Genomic DNA, 25,437 nt, shown 5'->3' with positions numbered 1-25,437 from the left:
CTGCCCAAAAGCAGCAAGAAAAAACCCCAACAGTCTATGTGCAATTCGAGAACTTTCCATGCATGTACTCCATACAGCAGAAACTATCATGAAAGCCTTACCTTAAAGATACTAATACCAAACTGTCTGCAGATAGCAACAGTAAGCTCTGTTCCTAAACAGCTTAACGCAATCCATGAAAAATCATGCTTATGTTGCCATCTCAAATGGTAATGTAAGATTAATTAGGCACTGTTCTTCCATCTAAAAATAAGCGGAGGTCTTCAAAACCTTTTTTCTAGCCTTCATTCATTGTATTGCTGTAAAAATGCAAAATTCACTTTTAACTCCTGAATTATGTATTTCTAGATCTTGTGGCTGAGGAGGTAATAAATCTGAACACTGGTAAATACCAATGTGGCACACAATGCATGAATTCTGCACTTTATGGTTAAACGCAATGGGGTTTGTTTGTTTGTTCCCCCCCCGCTGTTTATGATCACTTATCTCCTACCTCCTACACTGCAGCTTGCCTTGTGAGGGCTCAAACAACACCGTATTTTGCTTTGCTGTTCTAAGAAGTGGGGAATAAAAGCCTTGCCTTGGAGCTAGCACAATCCAGCAGGTCAATTCACAGGAGTCGAACATAAGCTGGCCATGGGATGTACTGCAGCCAGCACTGCCCCAGCCCGCAAGCCTGCCCATTGTGCCTAGATGCCTCCTCCTCTCTCTGACCACGTCAAGAACCTTGGTTATCTGACCACCACACCCAGCCAGGGCTGCACGATGGGCGTGGAACGCAGGGTGTTTTGTGGTTACAGAGTAAGTTTTCCATCAACGTAAAATCTCTTGGTTCTGCTGCAATCCTGGCGATTTCCACAGTAGGACATGAGCTCTTTTTCCAAGTTAATAGCAATCTCTAGATCTACAGGGATCAGAAAGTTTAATTTTAATGGAAGATTCAAACAAAATTTCAGACACTATCTCATTTTATGTGGTGACCTCCTACTAACATTGCGGAGAGCTTTGTGAGGTAACAGTAGCAAGCCTACTGCCTTCAGGAAACAAAAGGCTAGCAGCTTTCTAAAGAAATGTTTAGACCTTAATTTTCATCTCATTCTGTAAGCAGCGTAATTCTCTTTCAAGCTGCTGTAGAATACCTGCATAAAGGAGAGGTCACTACCAACTACAAGAAGATGAAGCCCTGTTTCAAAGAGGGGTGAAACTGCATCAGATGACACCATTATGTACACAAGAGTCCCTATTTCTGTCTTGTGAAAAGAAGGTAGAAATACTCAGGAGTAGGGAGAGTTTGCTATGCAACATGTACACAGTTGTCCAAAACATCCAAGATTGCATGTGTTGTGCAGAAAGCAACTGCAAGCATACCATGCAGTCTGTTAAGTGCAAACATGAACTTTATGTTCAAGGACATGTTGGGGTCATCATGCTACGCACTACTGTCTTACAGCACATTCTTTCGGGACTTTGAGATGTCAAACAGCCCCACAAAAGCTACAGTACTGCGAGGGCTACCAGACCACAAAGGGACTGCACTGGGCAATACAAATAAGGGGAGGGAAAATGAATTTACCGTTATCTTAATTCTCCTTGTTCCTTGATAAACTTACATGCAAATATGACATGATTTCCTGCACCTCAAAGAACAAACCAAATTCAAGCCTCCTTAAATGGATGAGATCTACGGTTTAAGAAAAAAAAAAAACAACAACAAAACCAAACAAAACCAAATCAACAAAAAAACCCACACCTGGATATTTTTGCCAGGCTATTTCTGCTTTGCTAATCACAAAAGCATGCTTTACACTTTCAGATTTCCAGAGAGATGCAGGAAGACAGACATTTTTCAACAGAGTCAGAAACATCTAAATACTCACGTACTGAGCTGTTTAACTTCCTCATCATGAATCAAGGAAAAATCTGTAGATATAGCTCCCTAAATTGATATTCAAAATTTACCCACTAGCCAACTACTATAATACTGTTAAATGAGACGGATGAGATGTCAGAACATAATTTAAATATTCAGAACTTAGTAGCACCATCATGATACAAAATGATTAATAGAAGTAGACATTGTTACAGTGGGAATGTATTTAGGATATTTTTGTGTCATAAGGACTTGCCTAACACAACTCCAATAAAATACTTTTAAGTGTGTACATTGCCAAACTATAGATGCTCATTTGAGCATCTTGTAGGCTACAGAGAAAAAACAATTACAGACTGTATTATACAACAAACCATATCAAATGCAAAATCACTTCATTATAAACTATTATTGCTATATTAATTTCAAATAATACAAAATTATCAATTATATACAAAAAAGCCTCCCCAGAATTTTGGTAATTAGCAGAACATCTCTGTTTCTTTAATTGTTTCCATTAGAGTCATTTGTTCATTTTATTAACACCAGATGCAATAACACAATGCTAAAAATAAACATGCATTATACAACAAATTTATATTTTTCAAAAAATGTTCATTACAATTAGTGTACAATTAGTGAATGCACATGTAACTCTTCCCCTCACCTTTAGTGAATTATTGTTTGAAACAGAAAAGGGAAGAAAGGAGAAACCAAACTTAATGCTATTCAGCACCAGTAGAAAGTCAATAGACCTTTAACATTCCTGTATATCAAAAACATCTGGATCACTAAACAAGTTTACAATATTGTCCCATTTGAAGATGTATTGATTTATATTTACAATACTTTGTAGTCAATAAAACATTTTAACAATATTTAAAAATTGCTTAAATTCATAAAAGTATTGCAGAAATTTATAACATCTACTTATTTTACGTACATACAAGGAAGTTCATGTAAAACTGTCCATGTTCATCTGAAGAACTGAGAGAGTAAGGAGCAATTTTAATATAGTTTGCAAAACCCCAATTATTTGAAGGCAGCTATTATTAAACATTCAAAAATCCTTAGTTGCCATTTGCTTCTGAAAACTAAAGTTCCAGTAATAAAATTGAATATGTAAACTAACATGTTTTTGAGATCAGTAGAAAATATATTCCCACAGGCATTAACACATTTAACAATGATGATAATGAATTTGTAGAAAACTGTTAAGCTGTAGTGATATCTGAACAGATAATTCGGTAATGGTCTTTGCGAGACCCACAGATACACTCATTTTCAAAAATCCAGTATTTTAGCAGCTCATTGTGTTTCCAGTTAAATTTCCTACAGTGCTAAAATACAACAACTGGATGTGTAAGACCTTATCAGAATTTGAAAATCCTATTTATTTTGGCATCTAAAGCCTCTTGTAAAATATAGCAAAGTAACATTCACTTCTGTAGTCTAAGAGCCAATAATAAAACAACCAGAAGTATGCACTGTGCTTTAATCTCCAAATAATTAGGTACCCAAAATTAAGAAAAAAGTAATAGAAAAGTAAAAAGAACAAAATAAAAAAAAAATATTGCACAGCCACATTACCTAGAAAGTAAAGTTGATGTTAAAAAGCCCTAGTGTGGATGATATAAATTATCTTCCATATAAAAAGTATAAATATCTCTTAAAATACAGCTGCAGCTATACTTTAATACCACACACTATTTAATTCTTCTGTTAATGAGGTAATAACCAAGTCTCTTACAATGTTTTTCTCTACTGAAAGTATTTTAGGGCAGCAACAAGAAAGAATTTTTCTAAAAATATTTCTGAATCAAGAACTGCAATATGTGCAGCTCTCCCTATAAGAGAATCTGCTGTATTGGGTAATGCATTAATTACATTATAACGAACCAAATTACAATCCTTATTTTGAAGAACTGGCAGAAGCAGGTTCTGGATCATTTCAGCATAAATTGGTCCTGTAGAGGAAAAGAAAAGTTGTACTGTCCGAATCACCAGAAACAAATAACAGTTCCTTGGACTTAACACAAAACGAATACATTCCAGAACATGAGAGGTAACGGTATGTGTTACGCTGTTGTTCCCTTAAGGACAGAATATAGAGGAAATTTAATTTCCCCAGAAGTTTTGGGAAATAATTTTAAGCTATGCATTTTATTATTTGTATATTTATAGTGAAAACATGCTCATCAGTATTAATTTATTACATTACATACAGGTTATTTGTCAATATATAATGCTAGAATGCAATTGTGCTTAACTGTAAACACAACAACCAGCCATCACTGAAAATGGGAAAACCACTTCTTCTTTCAGTGCTAGTACTATGCCTCAACTAAATACAGCCCACACACTATAATGCTACAACTTGATGTCCTCAAAAAATCAAAGCAATTTGTCCTCCTTATTCATGAAGTAACACATCAGGGGCTGTGTTCATCCACGTAACTTTCAGAAAAGCCTATCGGCTAGAAATTTATTCAGTCTCATCTCCTTCTGCATGTAATAGAACAGGACAGATCCAGAAAGCAATTAGCTCCCACATGGATTTTCTCTCACCGTTACTATAAAGTAAGCCCAGAGTGTCAAAACACATAACAGAGGTGCCTCAGCTAAGCACCCAGAATTAAATGGGATGAATCTGAGACCTATAAGATTTAAGCTGAGTGGCCTGTTTATTTTGCAGGATATTTTTTACCTGATTGTTTATCCTTTAAAGCTGTTTTACACATCTCAATGCGAGCGGAGTGATAAGGAACATAACGATCCTGCAGAGATCCTACTAACACAATGTTTTTGAAGTAATGAAGACCTACAGGAAAAAAAGAAAAAGTTATCTATTAGAACGAATCCTTCGACAATTACCACAGAATAACGAAACAGCTTACAACTGAAATTTGGTACCAATTTATTGTCAGATCTTGCACAAAAAGGCAGTAAAATCAATTACAATAGGTAGAGCTACGGAATAATGAGATGTTGGGTACTGGCCTTTCCTTTGTATGTATTTTAATACATATGGGCATGGCCCAGTTGTGATGTTTTCCATTTAAACAGGTTATGGTTCAAACCTTCATCTCGCTTCTTAGGAATGAAGTACTCAGCTTCTGGTTGGGTGGACAGAAGGGAGTAAAGCCTCCATGCTGCTTAAAGAAACCTTAAAGACAGGTGGTGCCTCATCTTCACTGATGTTTCAGTCAACAGCATAGCAGCTTCAGGGTTAACTCCTAGCATCAACAAGTAGTGGATACAGGCCACCTAGTGTAGGTGCCTCTCTGCAAGGTTTGGCCAGCCTGAGCACAGGTGTGAGGCCCACCCAGTACGACTCCCCACATGTAATTAAACCTTTATATTTAAACCCAGACTTCCAACTTCTTGGACAAGCACTTCATAGTACAACGATGCAAAGGTAGGAACCCCGAGTAATGACGATGACGGAGTTACAGTCCTTAAGACATTTGCTGTGTTTTCTGTGAAAAGCTTTAGCAGATTTCTGCTGCTGTCCTTCTGCTTTAAGCCAAATACAATGGAGCATTTTAGGAAAACAGGTTGCCTTTGCCTTAGAACAGCCCCTTATGAATATCACAGCCATCTACAGTTAAATACAAAGGCAACTGTTAGGCAAAACCAGAAAACACTTAAACAGTTTAGGCATATGTAAAGGTAAGCTCGACTGGAAAGTGCTTACATCTTATCATTGGCAGATTTGATCCAACTCTATCTGCACCAGTGCTAATGAGTTTTGCACTGGTGCTATTAGCCTGACTTTTAATTTCCAGAGAATAACGGTCAGATCCCGTAACTGTCAGCTTTTAACTTACAAAATGTTTCTAGTCCAGTCTGAGAATTATAGAAGTACTGCAACTAAAGTCATTCTTCAAGTTGCTTCTTGGAATCTGCAGCAAGCATTTTATGTGTCAACCTCCACAAATCAAACTTTTATTAAAAAAAGAGGTCTGATTGTGTAGGAAAAAGACAGTATCTGCTTTTCAGAAGCTGTACTGCCAGGACAATATACTAAGTATTAATACATATCTGTTCTTAAAGCCATCAGTAGAGCCTGAAGTGAAAATCTCCTTTTTTCAGGTTTCCTAATTCTGAGTATTTTGTACACACCATATGATGAAGACTACATCTCCAAACCAAGTCAAGTTACAGAAACAATGCTGAACAACTTCAGCATTTGAAGAAGTAAATGTATCTTCCCAGATTTCACAGAAGACTAAAAAAAAGTAATTCTGTAAATCTATGAAAACATACAGAAAATGCATCCAAATCAGATCCTGGTTCCAGTACTCTTCAAATAAGGAATCTGTTTGGATTTGTTTGGATTTTTTGCCTGTGCCCACTGCAAAACACACACTGTCTCAAAGGATCAACTAAATCAGTGTTCTTTCATTTGGTATCTGATGAAAAATGACTGCAGCATCTTACACAAAGATGTAGATGCCAGTTCCAAAACTTTGTACTGAGTTGGAAAGAATGCATTTGGAATAAATCAAGAATAGGAATTATCTGCAGGCTAGTCTGTAATAAATAGTTCTGTGAATTCCTCGGGAGTCTGTCTATCTTGTATTAAGTTTTTTTGATATGTGCTTTCCCTAGAGAAATATCCATTAGCATTCATGTAAAATGTGCAAAGAAGCCCAGATGACCTTTAAAGATCCCTTTCAATGCAAACTATTTTATGATTCTATGTGGATCGCCTAGATCTTTTAATCAACCTAAAGAAGGAAGAGGCATCCTGGGGAATCTTTAGAGGAACATCAGTCTACATCAATCAACATCTAAACTCTCTTCATCCTCACATGATATAATACAATCCCTACCCCCCCCCCCCAACAAAAAAACCAAAACCAAAACCACAGGATTAGGACATTACAGTCTAATATACTAGGCATCCCCTTCTGGTCACAGTGACTCATTTTTATGCTTTATATTCTGGTTCATAAAAATAACACCTTGGGCTTCTCTTCATTTTAGGCATAATAAATATCAGGAATCTTTCATTATGAAAGTGTTTGAGGGAACTCTTCAGTGGAAACAAAGAAGGCATACAGGGTATTTCATAAGCATGAGTTTTATTGTTTAACTATTATTGGATGATTTTTCTTTGGATGGCTCTTTGTGCCTATTTTGAAGGAAAAAGCCCATGTCTGAAGTCTGGAAGTTGTTTATTCTGACACGGTTCATGTGATATATATATATAGACCACATATGACTGTATGGATGAGAAAGAGAGGCACCATAATGGTGTATATAAATATACAGAGCCTAGCAACCCCTTGGATTTCTACAGCATAAAATAACTCAAACCATTTGTCAATGAGAAGGAACTGCTTGGTGTTCAACAGCATGCTTTCTGGTTTCCAGACAGGCTCTGGGACTACTCAGGACAGAGGCATAAAATGACCTCCAATATGGAAGTGCACAGTGCTAAACTGTACCAAATTAAGTGGTTGCCTTTGGCGATCATTTGATCCTACCTACCCACTTGCGCAAAGCAAGGCCAACTCCGATGTTAGATCACGTCGCTCAGGGTCATACCCGGTTGCATTGACTTGAAGGAAACGTATCAGTTTTTTCCAGGTATGATACTCCCAACGTCTTCTACAATTCTGTCCATTTATATACTTCTTTGAAAATAGGGATCTGGAAGCTTTGCCATAAATGCAGTCTGGAAATAGGGACTTCAAAAATTGCGCCCTGGAAGGCTGTCATCTCCTGCAGTTGGTCTTCCACGCTGCTTTGTGAAGTTAACACATCACAACTAGAATCGTGCCCCAAAAATTCAAGCGTTGAGATCCTGAGCCAACTGACGTCTCAAGATGCCACAATACAGATGCAAGGAAGCTCAGGCTTACAGCTTCAGTCCCACAAGAAGACTGATTAGGGAGCTAGATTTATGTCAACTCACGAGCTTCACGTCCCCTAAAACTCTGCCTTGAAGATTTTACTTTAAAGAACTTGCCTCCAGATGCTATAAAACCTAAGAGATTCTTCCAATATTGATGGAATAGAGCTACTGAGAGCTGGGAAGTCCTTCCTCGTAGCAGAACCGATTAGGTTAGTCTCCATGCCACGCTACCAACAGGGGTGCTATTTCAGTTCTAGTCTCATCCTCATCATGAGTTGTAAACAGGCACTCCCCTCAAGCCAAGAGCTGAAATGCTTTTTCACTCCACAAAGCCAAACAGCATCAAGTAAGCTAAGCTGACATCCTGTACATAATAGGTATCTCAAAGAAGAAAAAATGTCAGCCATGCTTATTTCACTGCTGATCTGCTGTTAACATGGATGTAAATGAAAACCAAAAGAGAAGTTTTTTTCCTCACTTCTGAGATTAGAAAAATTAGAAAAAAACATTTTTAAAGGGGGGGGGGGGGGAATAAGGCAATAAATAAGCACATCAGAATTCCACTGATCAAGATCTATGGAAGTACTAAGACATGAATCTAAGCCTACCTACGTAAGCACAAAAACATCCTGGAAGAGACTATGGCTGTGCATTCACATTTGTGAACTCCGTGGCGTAAGAGGAACAGAACTAAAGCAAACCCGCTGGTATTAGGAATCCCTCATCCATCATAATGCCCATTTTCAGGAGAGTTTACTTTGGACTAGCTCTAGTCTAGACCTGTGGATGCAACATGCGTGGGCTGCTAAAGCTCATTCATTGTGTTCTGAAGTAAACAGGGGTCATGAAAAGATGCGCTTCTCAATGCGTTCCTGAGTGCTAATGTGGGCATATTCTACAGCCGAGAAATGGAACTTTAAAAAAGTGCAGAACTAAAGCTGAGGTAGAAAAACTTGCAGGTCCAAAGTTTGTTGCAGGAAGAGCTCCTGCCAGTGAGCAAACAATTCATAGCTGGGACAGAAAACGGCGTTTTGAGGTTTGCTTTATGGACACCTGTCTCAGCAAGTCATTATTTTGAAACACATTAGTTGTTCTTTATAGGAGAATGTCCTAAGTTTCGAGTCAGTCTACTTGCCAAGTCCTTTAATGCAAATCTTCAATCACAATTTCTATCAAATTGGGATCTACTTCCACAGTCTTCAGTTAATGCTGTTTCAGGTGACTGACAAGTTAAAGTTTCTGCAGGCAAAGCCCAACTAATGGAACTGGATTCCTTGTTTTTAATACTTGTACTGACCAGTGTACTGGCATTCTAAACAAGCATTCACACACGAAAGTCTTGTTTGAAACCAAACTAAAGCCAAATGTTACATGTCATGGACACTTTTCTTAGACAATGAGATCATCAAAAAAAGCTTACACATAAATGAAACCGTTTTCTCAATGCTAACTCCTTAACGTATAAGGCAGGGTCTCTGAACTCATAAAAATTACTATCTTAAGTACCACAAACAAGAAAGTGCAATTTGTTGGGTGGCAATAGCTACAAATCAAGAATTTACACTTTATTTTCCTGGACTCCCCGGAATATTTTAATTTTTATGAAGAATGTAACTAGCCAAGTATAAAATGTAAATAAGGTAAGAAGCAAAATATTCTAACTGAAGAAGGAAAAAATAGAAGAGCTTTGCTTGTTTACCCTGCACAAAACAAACTGAATTAGAGAAGCTGGGAGAAGTGCTTGGGACAGTGCTCAAGCTACACCTGAAAGCATCTTCTTTTTCACTGGAGCTACTGCCTTTCTACTACTGCAGACAAAAATTACAATGTGCTCCAAATGGAATCAATTATGTGTTTGAATATATTGATCAAATGCATATCCTTCCTTAAAAGAAAAAACTTCTGATCATTATTATTTTAGTGATTCAGACAAAAAATCAGTTGGCATTTCATAAGCTAGCTGATTTTTACATTTGATGTTAGAAAGTAAACATGAAGGTGCAGTTATTGCTTGTAGAAAATACTTAAGTATACCAATAGACTAAGTGAAAACAGAGATCAGAAGCTGTGTAAATTCCAGAACTTGTCACTGAATCATGCTGCACAACTCACTGGTTTCAAATAATACTTAACTCATTCCCAGTTATCCCTTTAAGGACTGGTCTGCCTAATAAGTTTTATGGCAAATGTCAACTGTTCAGTTACAAAAAGTAGTAATTTCTGCTAAGTGCATAGACCATGCTAACATCTTAAAGCCAAGCAATCAGAAAAATCGAAAACTACCTAATTTTTATTTTTGTGTCTAAAAATCTTAAGTAAATAAAAAAAAATGAAACCCTTACTTTTCATTGAATCCATAATACAACAACACAAAACACTATTTACATATAATGCAGAAATTCTCATGTATTTTTTCATCTGTGCAACTACAACTGTGTTTGTATTGAACACATGTTCTCATAGCTGGCAACCTGGTGTAATTTCTCATCACAGTACGAAATTAATAATAATTTCCAAGATCTCCAGAAATTACCAGACAGGTTGTAGCTGCTGAAGACATGACAAGCAGATTTCAAGGAGATTATTGTCAAAGGACATAATTCTAACCATTATCATTATGAAGAAGCAACATCACGAAACTGATTTTTTTCACTGGATAAAAGATGGCACAAATACCTCAACTGCTAACATACAGTGACCAGTGCTTAAAGTAACTTACAATTCAAGAAACAGCATACACTTTAACTCTTTTTTTTTCATTCTGAATAAATAATCCTATTGCCTTTTTTTCCTTATAAGCAAGTAAGGTCAGATTTTGCTCCTTAGCAGTTATTAGCAATGATAATTTCAAAAGAGAAAATACTTCTAACTTCCTAGAATTTTGAATCATCAAGTCCAGAATGAAAACATCTATATTTTTTTAATAAAAACAACAATCCAATTAGAATTGCCAAATATTTACGTTTCAGTTTCTTCCCACTACCTGCTAGTATTCTCTGAAATATTTATTCTCATAGCATAAATGGCCTGAAAAATTCTTATGTTTTCATAATTCTGAAACCTGAAGGTAATATATGTGTGCTTAAGTTTGCTTTGACAAGCTGACTTTTTAAAGTCACTCATTCTGCTTTAACAAGCTCAATAGCTGGGCAACGAAAGAGTTGTACTGTACTTTTAAAAAAACATTCTACAACTGTAACACTCTATTAAGTGATTAAGTGCATAAAAGCAGAACTAGTTAACAGATGAACCAATACAATGCTATAGAGAGAGTTAGAAAAGCAGACACTTAGTTAACCATCATTACTTGTCATTTGCTATAATTTAATGAATCAACCATTTCAAAAGGCATTTACAATTTTAAGAGTCAATTCCTATTTATACACCAGAAACAGATAGAGAATTGTTAAAATAAGTTACATGCTATTCTGCCTTGACAAATTAATTGAAAATGAAACTTCAGTGCTCTCAGTGTTCACTTGCTAAATAAGAGCTACTGTGGCTCCAATACTAGATCTGAGGAAATTCTGCAAACAACACTCTTACCTGGGTGTACCTCTGAAAGAACGATCCAATGAACCCATTCTAAATCATAGATACCTATGTTGCGGTGAACGCATTCCCTTTTAATTTAGAGGACACTGACAACATTAATGACAGCAACAGCAACTTGTTGTAATGCAACTTTTGTCACTCAGATGAATCACTATTCCTGCATATAGTTACACTTCCCAGGTACAACATAACACATCAGCCAATTTACACCAAGTTTTCTGGCAAATAACAAACTCAAGTTGGTACCAGCTATTTTTAAAAGAAACAAAAAATAATCAGATCACAACTAATGATAATAAGCATCTACGGCTTGAGTACAGACCACATATATGTAACAGTTTCAGCTTTTGTTTTAGAACTGAATAATTACCATTCACTCCTATCAAAGGATGAACTATAATATACAAATAGCAGCACTGTAACAACTGTAACTGTTAGGAAAACCTATGTTTTTTACTGGCTGCTTTAAAAAAAATCTTATCAGATTTTTACAGTGCAGAAAAACTGAGGTAGAGAACTTAAACTGAGAAGAGCAAGTTCTGGGTCACCATTCCTTCAGCAAGTAATGACAGACCCAGTTACACTGTACAAAGGAAGAGCTCCATGATATAGATGGGAGGGATTTATTCATGATATTTTTATCATTTTTCAGTTGCAAAGGTTCTTTTAAAGTCTTAAACTATTGTTAGGTGAGACTCTGCATATGCTCATAAGACTCAGAATTCTTCTTTTTGCAGTTACATATAAAGTTTGCTTCTCCTGACAGAGTATTTTATAAGCCCCCAGCATTAAAGCATTAAACCCCCTCTCCAAACAGCTTCTTTTGAGAGAGATTTCTGGGAAGATAAAAAGTCCAAAAATTTTGAGAGTGGCAGAGAAGGTAGCTGGTGCTGCTTCTGACTATGAGATTCAAGAGCCTGAGGTGACCATCCAGCCATGAAGCCCAGCCTGGTCCCAAACTTGGAAGAAAAAGCAAGACTGGTAAAAATGTTTGTCAAAGATCCTTCTAGATGTGTTGCTATGATAAGAGCAGCACCAAAAAGGAGTTATTAGAAATGTGTTCATGACTGCAACACTTCTGATGTTCATGATATTTTTATTCTGATATTTTATTCTGAATCCCTATTCCAGGATTCAGAACAGAGAACAGATACGAGCAAAAGTCTCATTTCTGAATAGCACTACGCATCAGTGCTTAGTGGAGCTTCTTTGGAAGGGTGGAAGAGGACATAGTCAACTGTACTTTCACCCACAATGACCAAGAGAAATCAGGAACTTCATCCATTTTGGGGTTAAGTAACAAGATGATGTGTTTAACAGGGTATGTTTAACAGGTATGTTCTCTGGCAGATTTGAGAACTAGTGTCACAAACCACCATATAACACTGCGGCCAAGACCCAGACCCTCAAAACATAACCTGCTGGATCCACAGTCAGTTTTAGGGATGATCTGGAAACCAACTAGATCACAGAGGAGTTGAAATAGCAGCACATTTTGCTGCCTTGGGGATTTTCCCAGCTGCAAAGCCAACATCTGAAGAAGGCACCACATTGATTAGCAACAGATGTTTCTTCATGTTAGACTCTTATTTTCCTATAAAATTACAAAAATCAACAGAAGTTGAAAATTCAGGGCTATACTCCTCAACAGTGTTGTCAGTCTCTTGCATGTAGCCTAGAGAAAAGCGATTTCTGGGATCACCTATGTTTGGAATCCCTGTAGAGAACACTATGCAAATTCTCTGAATCTAAAATCTGAAAAGAGAAACCATATAGTCGGGGGAATCCCAAACTCCTCTCATCTGGTGTTTGAGAGTCAAGCACAGCCAATACTGTACGCCCATCGAATGAGCAAGGTATGGCAGGACAGAAACAGATATCAAGAGCTAAAGACACCAACACCTCCAGTGTACATACATATATTAGCTCACCCCTTAAAGGAAAACTTTCTTTCTTCTCTTTTAGGGAAGTGTAAAGCTTGCTTCCTTTTCTCCTTAAACAAAATTATCAAACTTTCATCTCTTTCTCTCTCCTTCTCCCCCAAACTTTCCTTCTCTCTCACACCAAGCTCACTGAAAGACCTGGAAACAAGATGGTGTATGAGGCTGTGGCCCAGCTTGCAGCTCTTTCTATCTCTTCAGTAAGGAGTTAGAAAGGGGGAAACTGAGCACTAAAACTTTTAGGCTCCCTCTACAGTTTATGGAGAGCAAAGTCTGAAACACATTGTGAGTCTTCAGACAATGCTATTCAGGTCTTTCAGAAAGCCTGTCGTATAGAGGTCTGTCAAGAAAGTATGTTGTTATTTCCGGAACAGATATTCCAGACACTCAAATAGCAGTGTCTCTAGATGTGCTGAGATATACACACATAAAACCCAGGAACACCACATTCTTTAAAGCCAAATGATTATGTCTATAACATAGGTCTCACAGGCTCAGCATCCACTGTGTAACTTCTCAGAAGCTCATAACTTCTGTTTAGGATCAAACATTTATTTTCAAATGACTGCAAAGCTAGACTGAGAGGACTTCAGTTGCTCTCCTCTAAATAGCAGTTCAGCCTTAAATATTACCTTATCAGCAACAAAATCACTTTGTGATAGTAGATTTTGAAGGGGGGGGAATCCCACATTCTTCTAAAAATCAGTTTTTGATCAACACTCATATCTTATCCATGATTTTTCTCCTCGCTCATTATTCTTTTCTGCTTCTTCCAAGTCTTCTAAGTTTTATATTTGAACATCTCAAGAGCTAGAGGTCAGTCTTTTCCTGCCCGTATCTTGGTACTGCTTTGCTCTCAACAGAATTTCAGCTGTGACAACTACAAATATTTCGATGGAGAAACGTGCCTGCATTTTTCACAAAACACTCTGAGCATCTCTGGCTCCACAATTGCTTGGCTGACACCCATGCAGAAATACCTGTCAGATCCATTCTCAGTAACTTTACAATGCGTAATGGTAACCACCCCCACCTGGCACATTATTCACTAGCAAAACCGGCTCTCAGCCAACAGCTGAAATAAGAATATTGAAACCAGAGAAAACTGTATGATTGATATGAGTAATCTAATCTGTTTTTTAGCTGTTATGCTAAATACAACTTCTCCTTCCTTTATCAAAGTGAGTTTTTGTTTTCCCTGATAATCTTACTGAGGTAACAAAAGACAAGTCAGCAAAATTTAAAGCAGAATTTTAAATTTATAAACTAGATAAGACAGATACATAAACAGGTAATTCTAAATTAATGTAATTGACTTATCACACTGAAATCACTAGCTTCAGTGGTTCAAGAGGAAGCTGATATAGATATACAGATCTATCAGTGTAGTGGCTGCACTCAGAAATTCCACTCAGGAAGGAAAGTCTCAAAGCAATGGTCCACCTCCGCAACAGAAATGGTTTACAAACAGTTGAAGTTTAGTTGAAGAATATGGGACTGAAGCCAAAGTAACTCTTAAATAAACTGAAACAGGAGCTTGTTGGAAACATATTTTTTTTTACCTTTCCTATTCACATTTATATACAGCGGCCTTTAAAAGAGAAGTATTAACAAAGCTTACCTGCTTTTTTGCTAAGTTTGTATAAGAATGTTTGTCGTGGATCTGAATGGTCTCGACATGTCAATTGCAATAAAGAACCAGATTTCTTCCACTTCTGCATAAACCACAGTCCTGCATTGTTAGGTACAACATGAGTATAGAGCCACAATAAAATACAAACCCTAATTAAACATATGTAAAATCTATCTATTTAGCCTCTTACATATTAATCTTATTTTTCATGTCAGCATTTTCAAGCCCAGAAACATTTTAAATTTTTGTTCATTATTCTCTCCTCTCTCTCTATATAAAAAAGCATGAGGGCCGTTATTTCCGCTAATGTACAAGCCTGCCTACAAAAAGTAACTATACTTGCAAGAAGCAAAGATATATGACTACGTTAGCTGTAAGGCAATATACAAACTCTATTTCAATGATTTTCAGAGTAACAGAACATTTTAATGTCCAAATATGTAGCAATAAATAAGCATTACTTCTCAGATTTCTAAAAATAACTTTGTAGAACCACCAAATTCATTACATATAGCTTGAAAAAAGGAAGCAGAATTTTCTTGGAAGAATACCATAGCATAACATTTTCTGTGATGCTGTACCCTCCTAATTAGTCAATGAGCCAAGCAGCTGACGTTTCAGAAAACCTTACCTCCCTTGCCAAGCATTCTTTTGGTAGTAGGCATCAAGCCCTTATAGCCTCAAGAATCTCTTTATATGTTGATTCAACTCTCAGAGAAACAGTTACCTTTTAAAATGCAATTTATTGGCAGATATTAATGCATATGTACAGTATAGCGATTTAGACTTCAATACCCATTACTTATTACTATCTTGGAATTTTCCAAAAATCTTACAAGTGTCTGAAATGTAGAGGAAGACTATTACATGAAAAGGATGTTTTGTATAGTCTTGAACTATAAAAGACATTAAATATTCCAGAAATTCTTTTTTTTTTTTCAGTGAATATATTCCGGATTATACTTTGATATTGTTAAGTTGATATTGATATTGATAAGTTAAACTTAAGTTAACTGAAAGTCATTTGCTGGTGATTACATAAACAAGAAAACAGCCCTGCTTCCCATATCCTGGAAAACAATTTCTAAAAGCAAAGTAATGCTAGCATTTGGGGTGATTTGGGTGAGATTCAGCTACAGATGAAAATACCTGAAAGAAACTGTCTACAGATATTCTAGGTTAAACGCCCAGTAGATGCCCATAGTGAGTTCTATTGTAGATGTCTTAATCTTGACGTAACCTCAACGGTGGTGTATTCAGGGCTATAAACAGCACCATCTCAACCAAATTCAAAGAGCTCTCACGTTCCCTCTGCTTTTATGAACTCCAACAATAGCTCCAGATAGCCACCAATTCCTGTCCACTTAAGCTCAGCACATGTGAATTAATTGTTTTCCTCCTCATTTTTGTACGAAACGTATAACAATCAATAAATGAACTGGCACTAAACAAAGTAATCCGTGATTTTTGGAGCATAAGCATATTTCTATTTAGTGAAAATAAGTGTTATTCAGTTTGGGTTTGGGGCCTCCAAGATAGGTGGTAATCTCCAAAACAAGTTTTCATTTAAAAATTCGATGCTATCTGAAAGTATTTTCCAACCTTTACTTCAAAAGTCAGCAGTTTCTACAAGTTCTCCTAGAGCTACATTTTATCTTTGGAAAAACAGACGTTCATAAGGTACAAACACATCTGCAGAAATATGCTGCAGGTTGCAAGACGTTTCTGAGAGAGAAAAGACACTACTAGTAGTTCAGAATTATTTTAATGCATCTTACCTACTTGTTTTGCAGATTAAGTGTATTAAAATTTGGTTTATAATAAATTGAGCTCAACATATTAAAACTGGAGTTTATTTATGGTGTAACAGAAAACCTGAATCAAACGTAATGGAAAATGCTTATGTCAATCTTGCACATCCTTCTATTGATACTTTATTTTCAGAACTCTTTTCTTACGACAGTGAAATGTGCACTTTTTTATAATCAAAGTAATGCAGAAATGTGCACTAAGGGCATTTCAAAGTTAGAATCTCCCCTAAATTTATACTCCTAAAAATAATGCTTTACCTGTATTAACAAGAGCACTGCTGTTGTAGAGGGTACCAAGATGTGGTCCAGACAAAGACAGGAAGGTATGAAGTTTGTTGAGGTAATACTTAAATCGAGGTCTTGTGAGCACTGAACGGATTATTAAATTACCCAGTGAGTGTCCAATAAAGCTGTTTAAAAAGAAAAAAACAGTATAACATAGAACTTGATGGCAATCTTTTTTCTTTTAAACAGAAAAAAATAAAACCTGTCATAAAATGTTGAAAGAGCATAAGAAAAAAATGAATGAAAAGTTTGCATTCAGAAGCCTGTATTTTATGTCACACAGAAAACATAGCTCATCCATATCTCTCAAGCTGCACAAACTTGTTACACACATGTTCTGAGCTCCTCCAGAATTAGTTTATACATTGTTCTTGAAAAGCTAGTAAAACCCAACCATCCTTCCAGCAGCATCTCCCACCCAAACCCAAGATTATTTCTGGGTGTACTTCCTTTAGCACCAAATATTCAGAAAATATTTTATGAGTGAATATTTTATGACGGAATAAATCACTACTTTGGCATGTGATGGCATTCAGTGTGATAAATGCATGAAAGTTACTGAAACAACCTAGTGGAGAAGGATTCCAAAGGTACTCCTGTAAGGGGGAAAACCATTACTTAACTGAATCTGATTATTTTAAAATAGAAGCAACATATAAAATCTGTTGGACCAAAAGAAGTGATTTCAGTTTGAGTGAGACAACTGAAGAATATCTGTCTGCCAGGAGAATATTACATGTAGTCGTTTCCCTGGTTAAGCAAGTTAACGGGAAAGAGGGATGGGACTCTTTAGCTTCATGTATCTAAGAATAATTACTTAATCTGAGGTTCCTACTGTTGTATCCACAAGTCTGCACAAAGCATTTCTTTAGAAGAGACACTAAACAATCAAGCAAGTCTAGTTATTATGCAGTTATACTTAAATCCCTGCTGAGGTAAGGACCACACATCATCCTAGGCACTGACTTAAAGAAGATACAGCAGAAACGACTCACAAAATTCAAAGGAAAAAATGCCTTCCTGTTTTCAAATGTAATTTCAAGACATGGAGAGAACAGACAACCGTCCAAAAATATACAATAGAACTGCCATGGCTGGATTGTGTCTGCGCCACAATATACCTGTAAGATCATCCTTCCCATTTGCTCCGTATCACTACATTCATCAACAAAAATAGCTAAAACCAAGCTACCAGTAATATCGGTGTAAAATGCAGCACAAAAAAATTACTTGACTGTTTAATTGCTTCCCAAGCAAGAATTATTGACTCTGAAAATTCCAATTTAAAGGTAAATGAAAAAATTCAAACATTAAGTTATAGAATGGCAGGGCCACTCCTGAACTCCTAAACTCTGACATAATTATACATTTCTATGACACAATAGGCAAGTTGTTCCTTACTAAATATACAGTTTAAGCATATAGGTATATTCTTCCCGTTCGCTTTTACTATCAGATTTTCAGAATTGCTACAGTATCAGAAATTCTTTGCTACAGCTTGCTATACTTGCCTAACTAATTTAGAAATGAAAGGTATGTATCCTCTGTGCTGTCAGCACAACAGCAGCACGTTTGCAAAATACTGAACTGCTGACTCTCTTGAATACTAAAATTTAAAACTATTCTCTCAGAATCCATCATAAAGTCCACACAAGAAAAACAAAACCTTAAGTTTCTTTAGGAACAAGAAAATGTCCACAGAATTTGAGTTTATCCTGAAAATGACCTCCATGACATAACTGCTCTTGAATAGAAGAGCTTATTTTCTAAAGATGATGTGAACATTAGCAGAGATGTTTTCTTGACAGTTCATCCACTATTTACTAAATGCCATAAAGGGATGAGAAACTATTTCTATTGTACCATAGCAAAAGACAATTTTGTCACTGGAAAAAAAATCCAGTGATCCATCAATCGATCCTATCATACCGAAGAATATGGGCAAACCTAAACCAAAACTCCAGAAAAATCAAAGATCCATTTAGGAAAAAAAAAAGCTGCTCCCAACTGGCTATGTGAATGTACCTCAAAGATTAAACACTTGTTCTTAATTTGGAAAGACTTAGAAAAATAAGAAAGGTTACAGTAATATATTGGGTTAAAATTTAGATATTTAGGTGAACACATAATAAGCCTTTATTTTCTAAGAGAGAAAGGTTTAAGGATTTGCTCAAATCAAAAAAGAAAAGGGATGAAAAGGAAAACCCTTCAAAAAGGGATTTCAAAGTGTAGACAAAAATGTAGCCAATTCTATTTGTCGTTTCAAATACCTGCAACCGTGGGATGCTCTGCAAAGCCCATGTATTTCTGAACAGTAGGTGGCAATATTACTGTCTTCTGAATACAAACTATCACTAACTCAACACACTGAAGTAACAGAATTATAGTGGAGTATTTATATGCATTTATGGCACAAGTCTACCAATTCAGATCATTAAATTAGAAAATTAGAAGAGGTAAAACCTCATTATTCTCTGCTAACAAATGACAAGTCCTGTCCAACTATAAAAATTCATGGAAGAAAAAAGTCTATCAAAAGCCATAATCAAAAAGGTGCTGAAACAATGAACAACTGTTTTAATTTAATATATGCATAGCATTAAAAAATTGTTTTCTCTTCCTGTGAGCCAATGTTACTTAGGAAAGAGGATGACAAGCTGAATAATCCAACTGAGGTTAACATCCAATACAGGTCATCAGAAATTTATGTAAGACCTGAATGAGGAAAACAGTTTCTGAAATGACACTGTAAGAGCATGTGGTTTACTTGCTAACTATGCGATGTCCTGGAAGTGCTTCCATCCTCACATTTACTCAAAACTTGAATGGGTATGAGCGAGCAATTTCACTTGCTTCAAAGTCACATTAACTTTGAAGGTGGGACTGGTCCAGATGACCCCTTAGAGGTCCCCTCAACCTGAACTATTCATGATTCAGTTGTTTTATAAGACAAACTGCTGTCGGTTTGAATTGAGCTTCCAGTTCATGCCTGCTGCACACCTGTAGTGAGCACGAAGATTTTGTTCAGAGATCAATGCACATGTCGAATAGTGTACTGGTGCAATAACTGGTTTAGCTTTGGCATTACCAAAATTGTTGGTTCACTGAGGCTGACGCTATAGTATGGCCCTGGGTTCTGACGGTACACGGAGTGCCTCCTCTTCTTACATCAGGACAAGAATGTAGCACGGTAAATAGGATTTTGTCATTATCTGAAGACACGACATTTGACAGCACAGTAACTCAGAACTTCCCTTGACTTGTCTTGGCCTGAGCTGATTTTAGTTTGTTTTAGCGTGACAACAATCATCTGGCAGTGAAGTAACAACTCAGGCTGTCTAAAGCCACTTTACTTTCACTATAGTTTCTATTAATAACCAGTAGTTATTCAGTGTGGTTTGAACTGCGTGTCACTAGAATACAGTGTTGTATGGAAGAGTCCAGACAGGTATCATATGCCAGAGGTCCCCAATGGTCTATTAACGGTCACTACAGAAGCAAAATCTTACAACTCAGGAAAGAAAGCCAGTATTGGGGATAACAGAGAAGGGGGGTGGGGGGGTGGGGAGAGTATATGGGAAACTAAAGAAAGAACATGTGGGCAGACTGAAAATACGGAAATATGAAAATAAATCCAGGCAGATCCAAGGCCAAGGAGGCAAAACCGCCACTGTGAGCATCGTTCTCCTTACACTGAAGCCCCAGGATGTTAACATCCCACTGCTTTGGGAAGACAGAAACTACCGAACTTAGGATCCAGACAGCTGCTGGAAGAGGAGCCTACCACCTGAGAAAAGATACTTAGAAAGTTTCTGTATAGCAACTTTAGTCATATTAATAATCACAGAGTCATAGAATCATTTTGGTTGGAAAAGACCTTTAAGATTGAGTAAGGCGACTTTTCTGCATTAATTTGGACTATGAATTTTGGTAGTACTGTAACTAGACCAATAGTAACTTTTTGCTGCATTTTTAATGAGACTATTAAAAGACTAACTGGACTAATAATAGATTCTTAGCTCTGCATAAGAAGTGTGTTCTCTTTTGCCTGTAACAAGACTTTCAGTGTAAAAGAGAGACTGAACAGGTATTTCAAACACACAGTGATGTCAGGTTTTTTGCCATACAGAATCATTATAGGTCGGGAGACCGATTTCTAATTTGACTCAGCTATTGAGCAGCATCTGTACAGAGAACACTTCCTTTAGCAGACAGGGAGATTTTATGAGGAGAAACAGCATCGTTCAGGACAGCATGGCTAACTAGCACAAAGTCCACTTTCTTTACAGTGGGACAGCCAAAAAGAGGTAGGAATGCATCGGCTACTTCAACAGAGGATTTCTCAACAGTACTTTCCTGGGCTTTCTGGTTCATTCCTTCAAGGACTTGCATCTAAGCACATTTCTTTCTGAAATTTCCCTCACATAACTACCAGGAAACAGCTGCAGAATTTGCTCATAGGTTTAACTTTCTCATAAGAAAAACTAAAGTTGAGAGATGAGACACTTCTGCTTTGCAGGGCCAAAGACAAGTACACACTTCGAAAAGGAAACTAAAATAAAAATTGGTAATTTCTGTTTTCTTTCAAGTGACAAGTAATAAATAAAACTGAAAAAATATTTACAAATTGAGAGTTTCATGAGAGAAGCAAACCAAAAGCAAACAAGAACTCAATTCTCAGGTACGAACAAGAAGGTAACTGGGTGGGTTTGTTCATTACAGCCTTCAGACCACAGCATGGGAGGGAAGATACCAGCGTGTGCTGGTGGGTTACAGAACTCTCCTCTCCCGCAGGGAGGGTGCTAACATGCAGTCTGCATAATACAAATACGATCACACAGTGCTTTTTAAGTCATCGATTTAGATGAAATTAACCATGTCAGATCTTGCCTACCTGAAAACAGAAACATTTGTTTAAAAAGTGAAATTATGTTTAAACATGTTAGATGTTTTGCCTAGCCAAATAAGGCCTACCAAGCGCATGGGTATACAGAAACCAAATGCATGTGAGCAGCAAGTCAAAAACCTCTCCAGATGTACAATTTGAGTATGCCTAAACAAAAGAAGTCAGGCTTGAATTTGCTCCTTTCATCTATCAATGAGCTAACTCCAGCAACACGGTTGGGTTCGTAAGGTAGTCTGCCCAAAATGGTGTACCCTCCTTTGAGAAAATAAATGGAACAGGTATTCCCTGGAAGTAACTGGAAAAGGAAAGAGGAATGCAGAGACTGGAGTAAGCCTTCTATTAAGATGTAAAAGATGCTTTTTAGCAGATGAAACAATCAGAAAACATCAAAATGATGAAGTATTTCTTTTCACACAGCCGTCCTTCAACATCCCAGATAAGCGAATTTCCCTGTAGGAATGGCAAGGTAGACAGTCTGCTACGTCATGCTTGGTGAAGAGACTACAAAATCAGAAGAAAACTATTTTTTTTTTCTTGACATAGCACTATTACAGTTTCCTTCTACTTTCTCAAAGTATCATCTGATTTTCTGCAGAACCCTACCATGCAGGATCTGAGGAAGGACAGGACAGCAGCTCCTTAAATGCAATACTGAACTCTGCCCTAAAGCCACCAACAGGACTAGGTCAGCTTACAGCACTGTTCAGTCTTCTTTCAGCTGGGAATTCCCTCTCTCTCCTTTGTCCTCCTTTCCCCTGTTCCTCCCCCTCCCTGAATTTCTCTTTCCCACTTTCCCGTCTCTCTTTTGGCCGGCTCCTGAGCATCACAGTTCAGAACAACACAGGGCTCTAGTTTTAAGTTTATTTCTATAAATAGTATAGAACAGATATTACCTGATTTTTGAAAGGGTTAGATTATAAATTTGTATATACTGTATAATTTCATCTAAAAGGCGATCTGTCATGGAATCAAAATCAGCAAAGGTATCATTCTGTAAAATAAAAGAAATAAAAAATAATAACTGTATTTTCTAATGCAGCAATATACATTCTGCATTCAGTCTGAATTCTTATTCCCCCGTGTTTTGATCAACAGCACACAAATAAAAGCATATTAACTTTGAAAACAAACACTACAGCTAGTAATTTTAATTTTTTCCAAGTTTTTTTCCTTGTAACATGGAATAATGTCATACACATTTTACTCTAAGACTACTTTCTTCTAATACACCAAACCAAATCTTAACATTAGACAGCCAGCCTTACTTCTTTCTAAGCCTTCCCCTACACATAATCTTATCTGTAGTGAAACAGAAGGTCAAACTGCATATTTAGAACTAAATCACACTACCCATGAAATAGAAATAAGACAATTACTGCAACAGCAGAAAGAGTCTACATTAGTACTGTTTATTCAAAACAAAACAAATCCTTAAAGCCTTATTCCCAGTTCATAGCTGATTCTCTACAATGATTGGCAGTAAGAAATCAAAAAAAAAAGGTAAGCAAAGGCTGCCTAAAACTTCTCAACACAAGTTCCAAAGGTTCTGTGCTAAACTCTGTGGTGCTCAACATACTCATAAATGATCTGGGAAAAGGAAGGAGGAGATGAGATGTTGGAGTTTGTAGATAAAACCAAATATCTAGGATACTCAAATCTAGAACCGACCAGAATTTCAGAAGAGACTTACAGTACTGCATGCCTGGGTGATAAAACGGCAAGAAAGGCAAAACAATGTTACATAGGGAAAACTAGCCCTAAATATATATGCAAACAATCTACACATCTGTGTTCTATATAATCAGCTATGTTAGGAAAGCAAGGAAAGAACAGAAAATATCAATACAGCATTTCGTAAGTCCATAGTGCACAAGCATCTTAAATGCCCTAATTCTGATCATCCTATTTTAAATGACAAGAAGTTTGAAAGCAGGCAGGGAAGGATAACATGAATGACCAGAAACTGTTTCACATGTGATCCTGAGAAATACTGAATGGACTAAGTCAGTCTCTTCAATTGCCTCCTGATAGGAGAAATTATACTTTTTTATAAAATAATTAACTGAAATGGGAAATAGGTAATGATTATTGACCATTTTTTTCCCAAAACAAGCTGGAAGATTTGTTTAAATTTCCTTCTTTACAACTGAATTAGTAATGCATATGAACCGTAGAATTAATCTCAGCTGTGTGCTATGGAAACTGGAAGTAAAAACATTCAAAAAAAATCAGCCAACATTAAGGAGCAAAGTCCGCCAGTAGCTATTAGACTCGGTGGTCTCAATGGAATTCCCAAATCAGAAAGTTTCAGAACTGCTGACTGCCAAAACCTACAAGGCTAGAGAAGAGAAAGCATGGCTTGGTGCCTGTCCAGCCTGTTCCGCAAAGCATCCCAGCAGCTATCACCAGAAAACCACTACTTTGCTAAATGAACCTTTTGTTTGAGCCACTGAAGACTCTTTGTTCTAATTCATCCTGGAAGTATGTCTAATACAGTTTGTAACACACAAAAAAATGTAAAAAATTGTCTTCTGAGCTTTGCCAAGTTTACTTCATGTGAAAATAATAAAATTCACAAATGTGCAACACGAACTAATTTGATATTAGTTCAGTGTCATGATGTGAATCTCACAGTACACTGACAAAGGAACAAGAGACAGGTATTTCGTATTTCTCAGATCCTCTGAAATAACACTTCTCCCTTCTTGCCATACCAGTTTTCACTATCACCATTTTTACCATTAATATTGAGGGTACTTTATCTACAATCCTAACTGATTATGCTGAGAACTTAGGAGATATTAGTACATACAAGGAAATGGCAGCGACAAATGTTAGTCCTTATGTATTTACCTTCACTATCATACTAGGTTTTGTAATTACTTTAACGCAAGCCACAGATCAAATTATGGACTCCACAAGAACACAGTAAAAATATACAAAATATGGTAAACTGCAACACGATACTGCCATTAAACAAACATGTCTGAAGATGTACACTGCTTATTGCTTTCCATAAATTCTTTTTTTGTTGGCAAATACCTGATTCCTTTCGGACATAAGAAAATCTATTCTCCCTCCAGGCAGCCCTAGCTCAATGTAAGTCTTCACTAATCTCAGATCCGCGCTGTTACCTTAAAAAGAAAAACAATCAAGTGTTAGATACCGCAAAGTTAACTTGCAATAAAAGCACTTGGAATACTCAAGAGAACCTCTGGCACAATTTTATACTTAAATACAGCTAACGATATTCTTAGCCCTAATTAAAATTCAGTAAGACTCAGGAAGATAAACTGCAATGCCAAATGCAGTGACAAAATGGTCTATAAAAAATGACATTCAATGCAGACACTGTTTTAAAAATGCAAGGATTTAGGAAGTCATATTTGATTTTGTCTTAGCATCCAACAGATGCATAGCACTGTGAACATTACGTTCTTGAAAACCTAATTATTTTGATAAAAGTCAATTAAAGAACTCAGAGCTAGCTTAAAGCATTCAGTGAAGGAGTAAGGAATACGGGCAAATTGTCAACATTTTCATAGAATAAAAAGGCAGAGTGGACTGTTAG

General features: G+C 36.7%; 1 protein-coding gene across 7 annotated transcripts in view; it reads right to left on the bottom strand.

Moving 5' to 3' along the window:
* Positions 1–2,074: 2,074 nt before the first annotated feature.
* The window catches only part of FAM135A (family with sequence similarity 135 member A), a 99,636-nt gene continuing 76,273 nt past the window's right edge, over positions 2,075–25,437 (bottom strand). For 6 of the 7 annotated variants that reach the window (XM_055809848.1, XM_055809849.1, XM_055809852.1 and 3 more), the window contains 6 exons: positions 24,909–25,000; positions 22,760–22,857; positions 16,934–17,085; positions 14,853–14,963; positions 4,578–4,691; positions 2,075–3,837 (listed from right to left, as the gene is read on the bottom strand). In XM_055809848.1, the coding sequence (XP_055665823.1) occupies positions 3,632–3,837; positions 4,578–4,691; positions 14,853–14,963; positions 16,934–17,085; positions 22,760–22,857; positions 24,909–25,000 (773 nt within the window). In that variant the 3' untranslated portion in view covers positions 2,075–3,631. Of the gene's footprint in view, positions 3,838–4,577; positions 4,692–14,852; positions 14,964–16,933; positions 17,086–22,759; positions 22,858–24,908; positions 25,001–25,437 lie in introns of those variants that run through there. The other variant, XM_055809850.1, reaches the window with a different exon arrangement.

The sequence above is a fragment of the Falco peregrinus genome, chromosome 7 (genome assembly GCF_023634155.1).
Source record: "Falco peregrinus isolate bFalPer1 chromosome 7, bFalPer1.pri, whole genome shotgun sequence".
In the NCBI taxonomy this organism is placed as follows: domain Eukaryota; kingdom Metazoa; phylum Chordata; class Aves; order Falconiformes; family Falconidae; genus Falco; species Falco peregrinus.
Note: the sequence above shows the minus strand (reverse complement) of the source record. Positions and strands in the feature narration are given on the sequence as shown.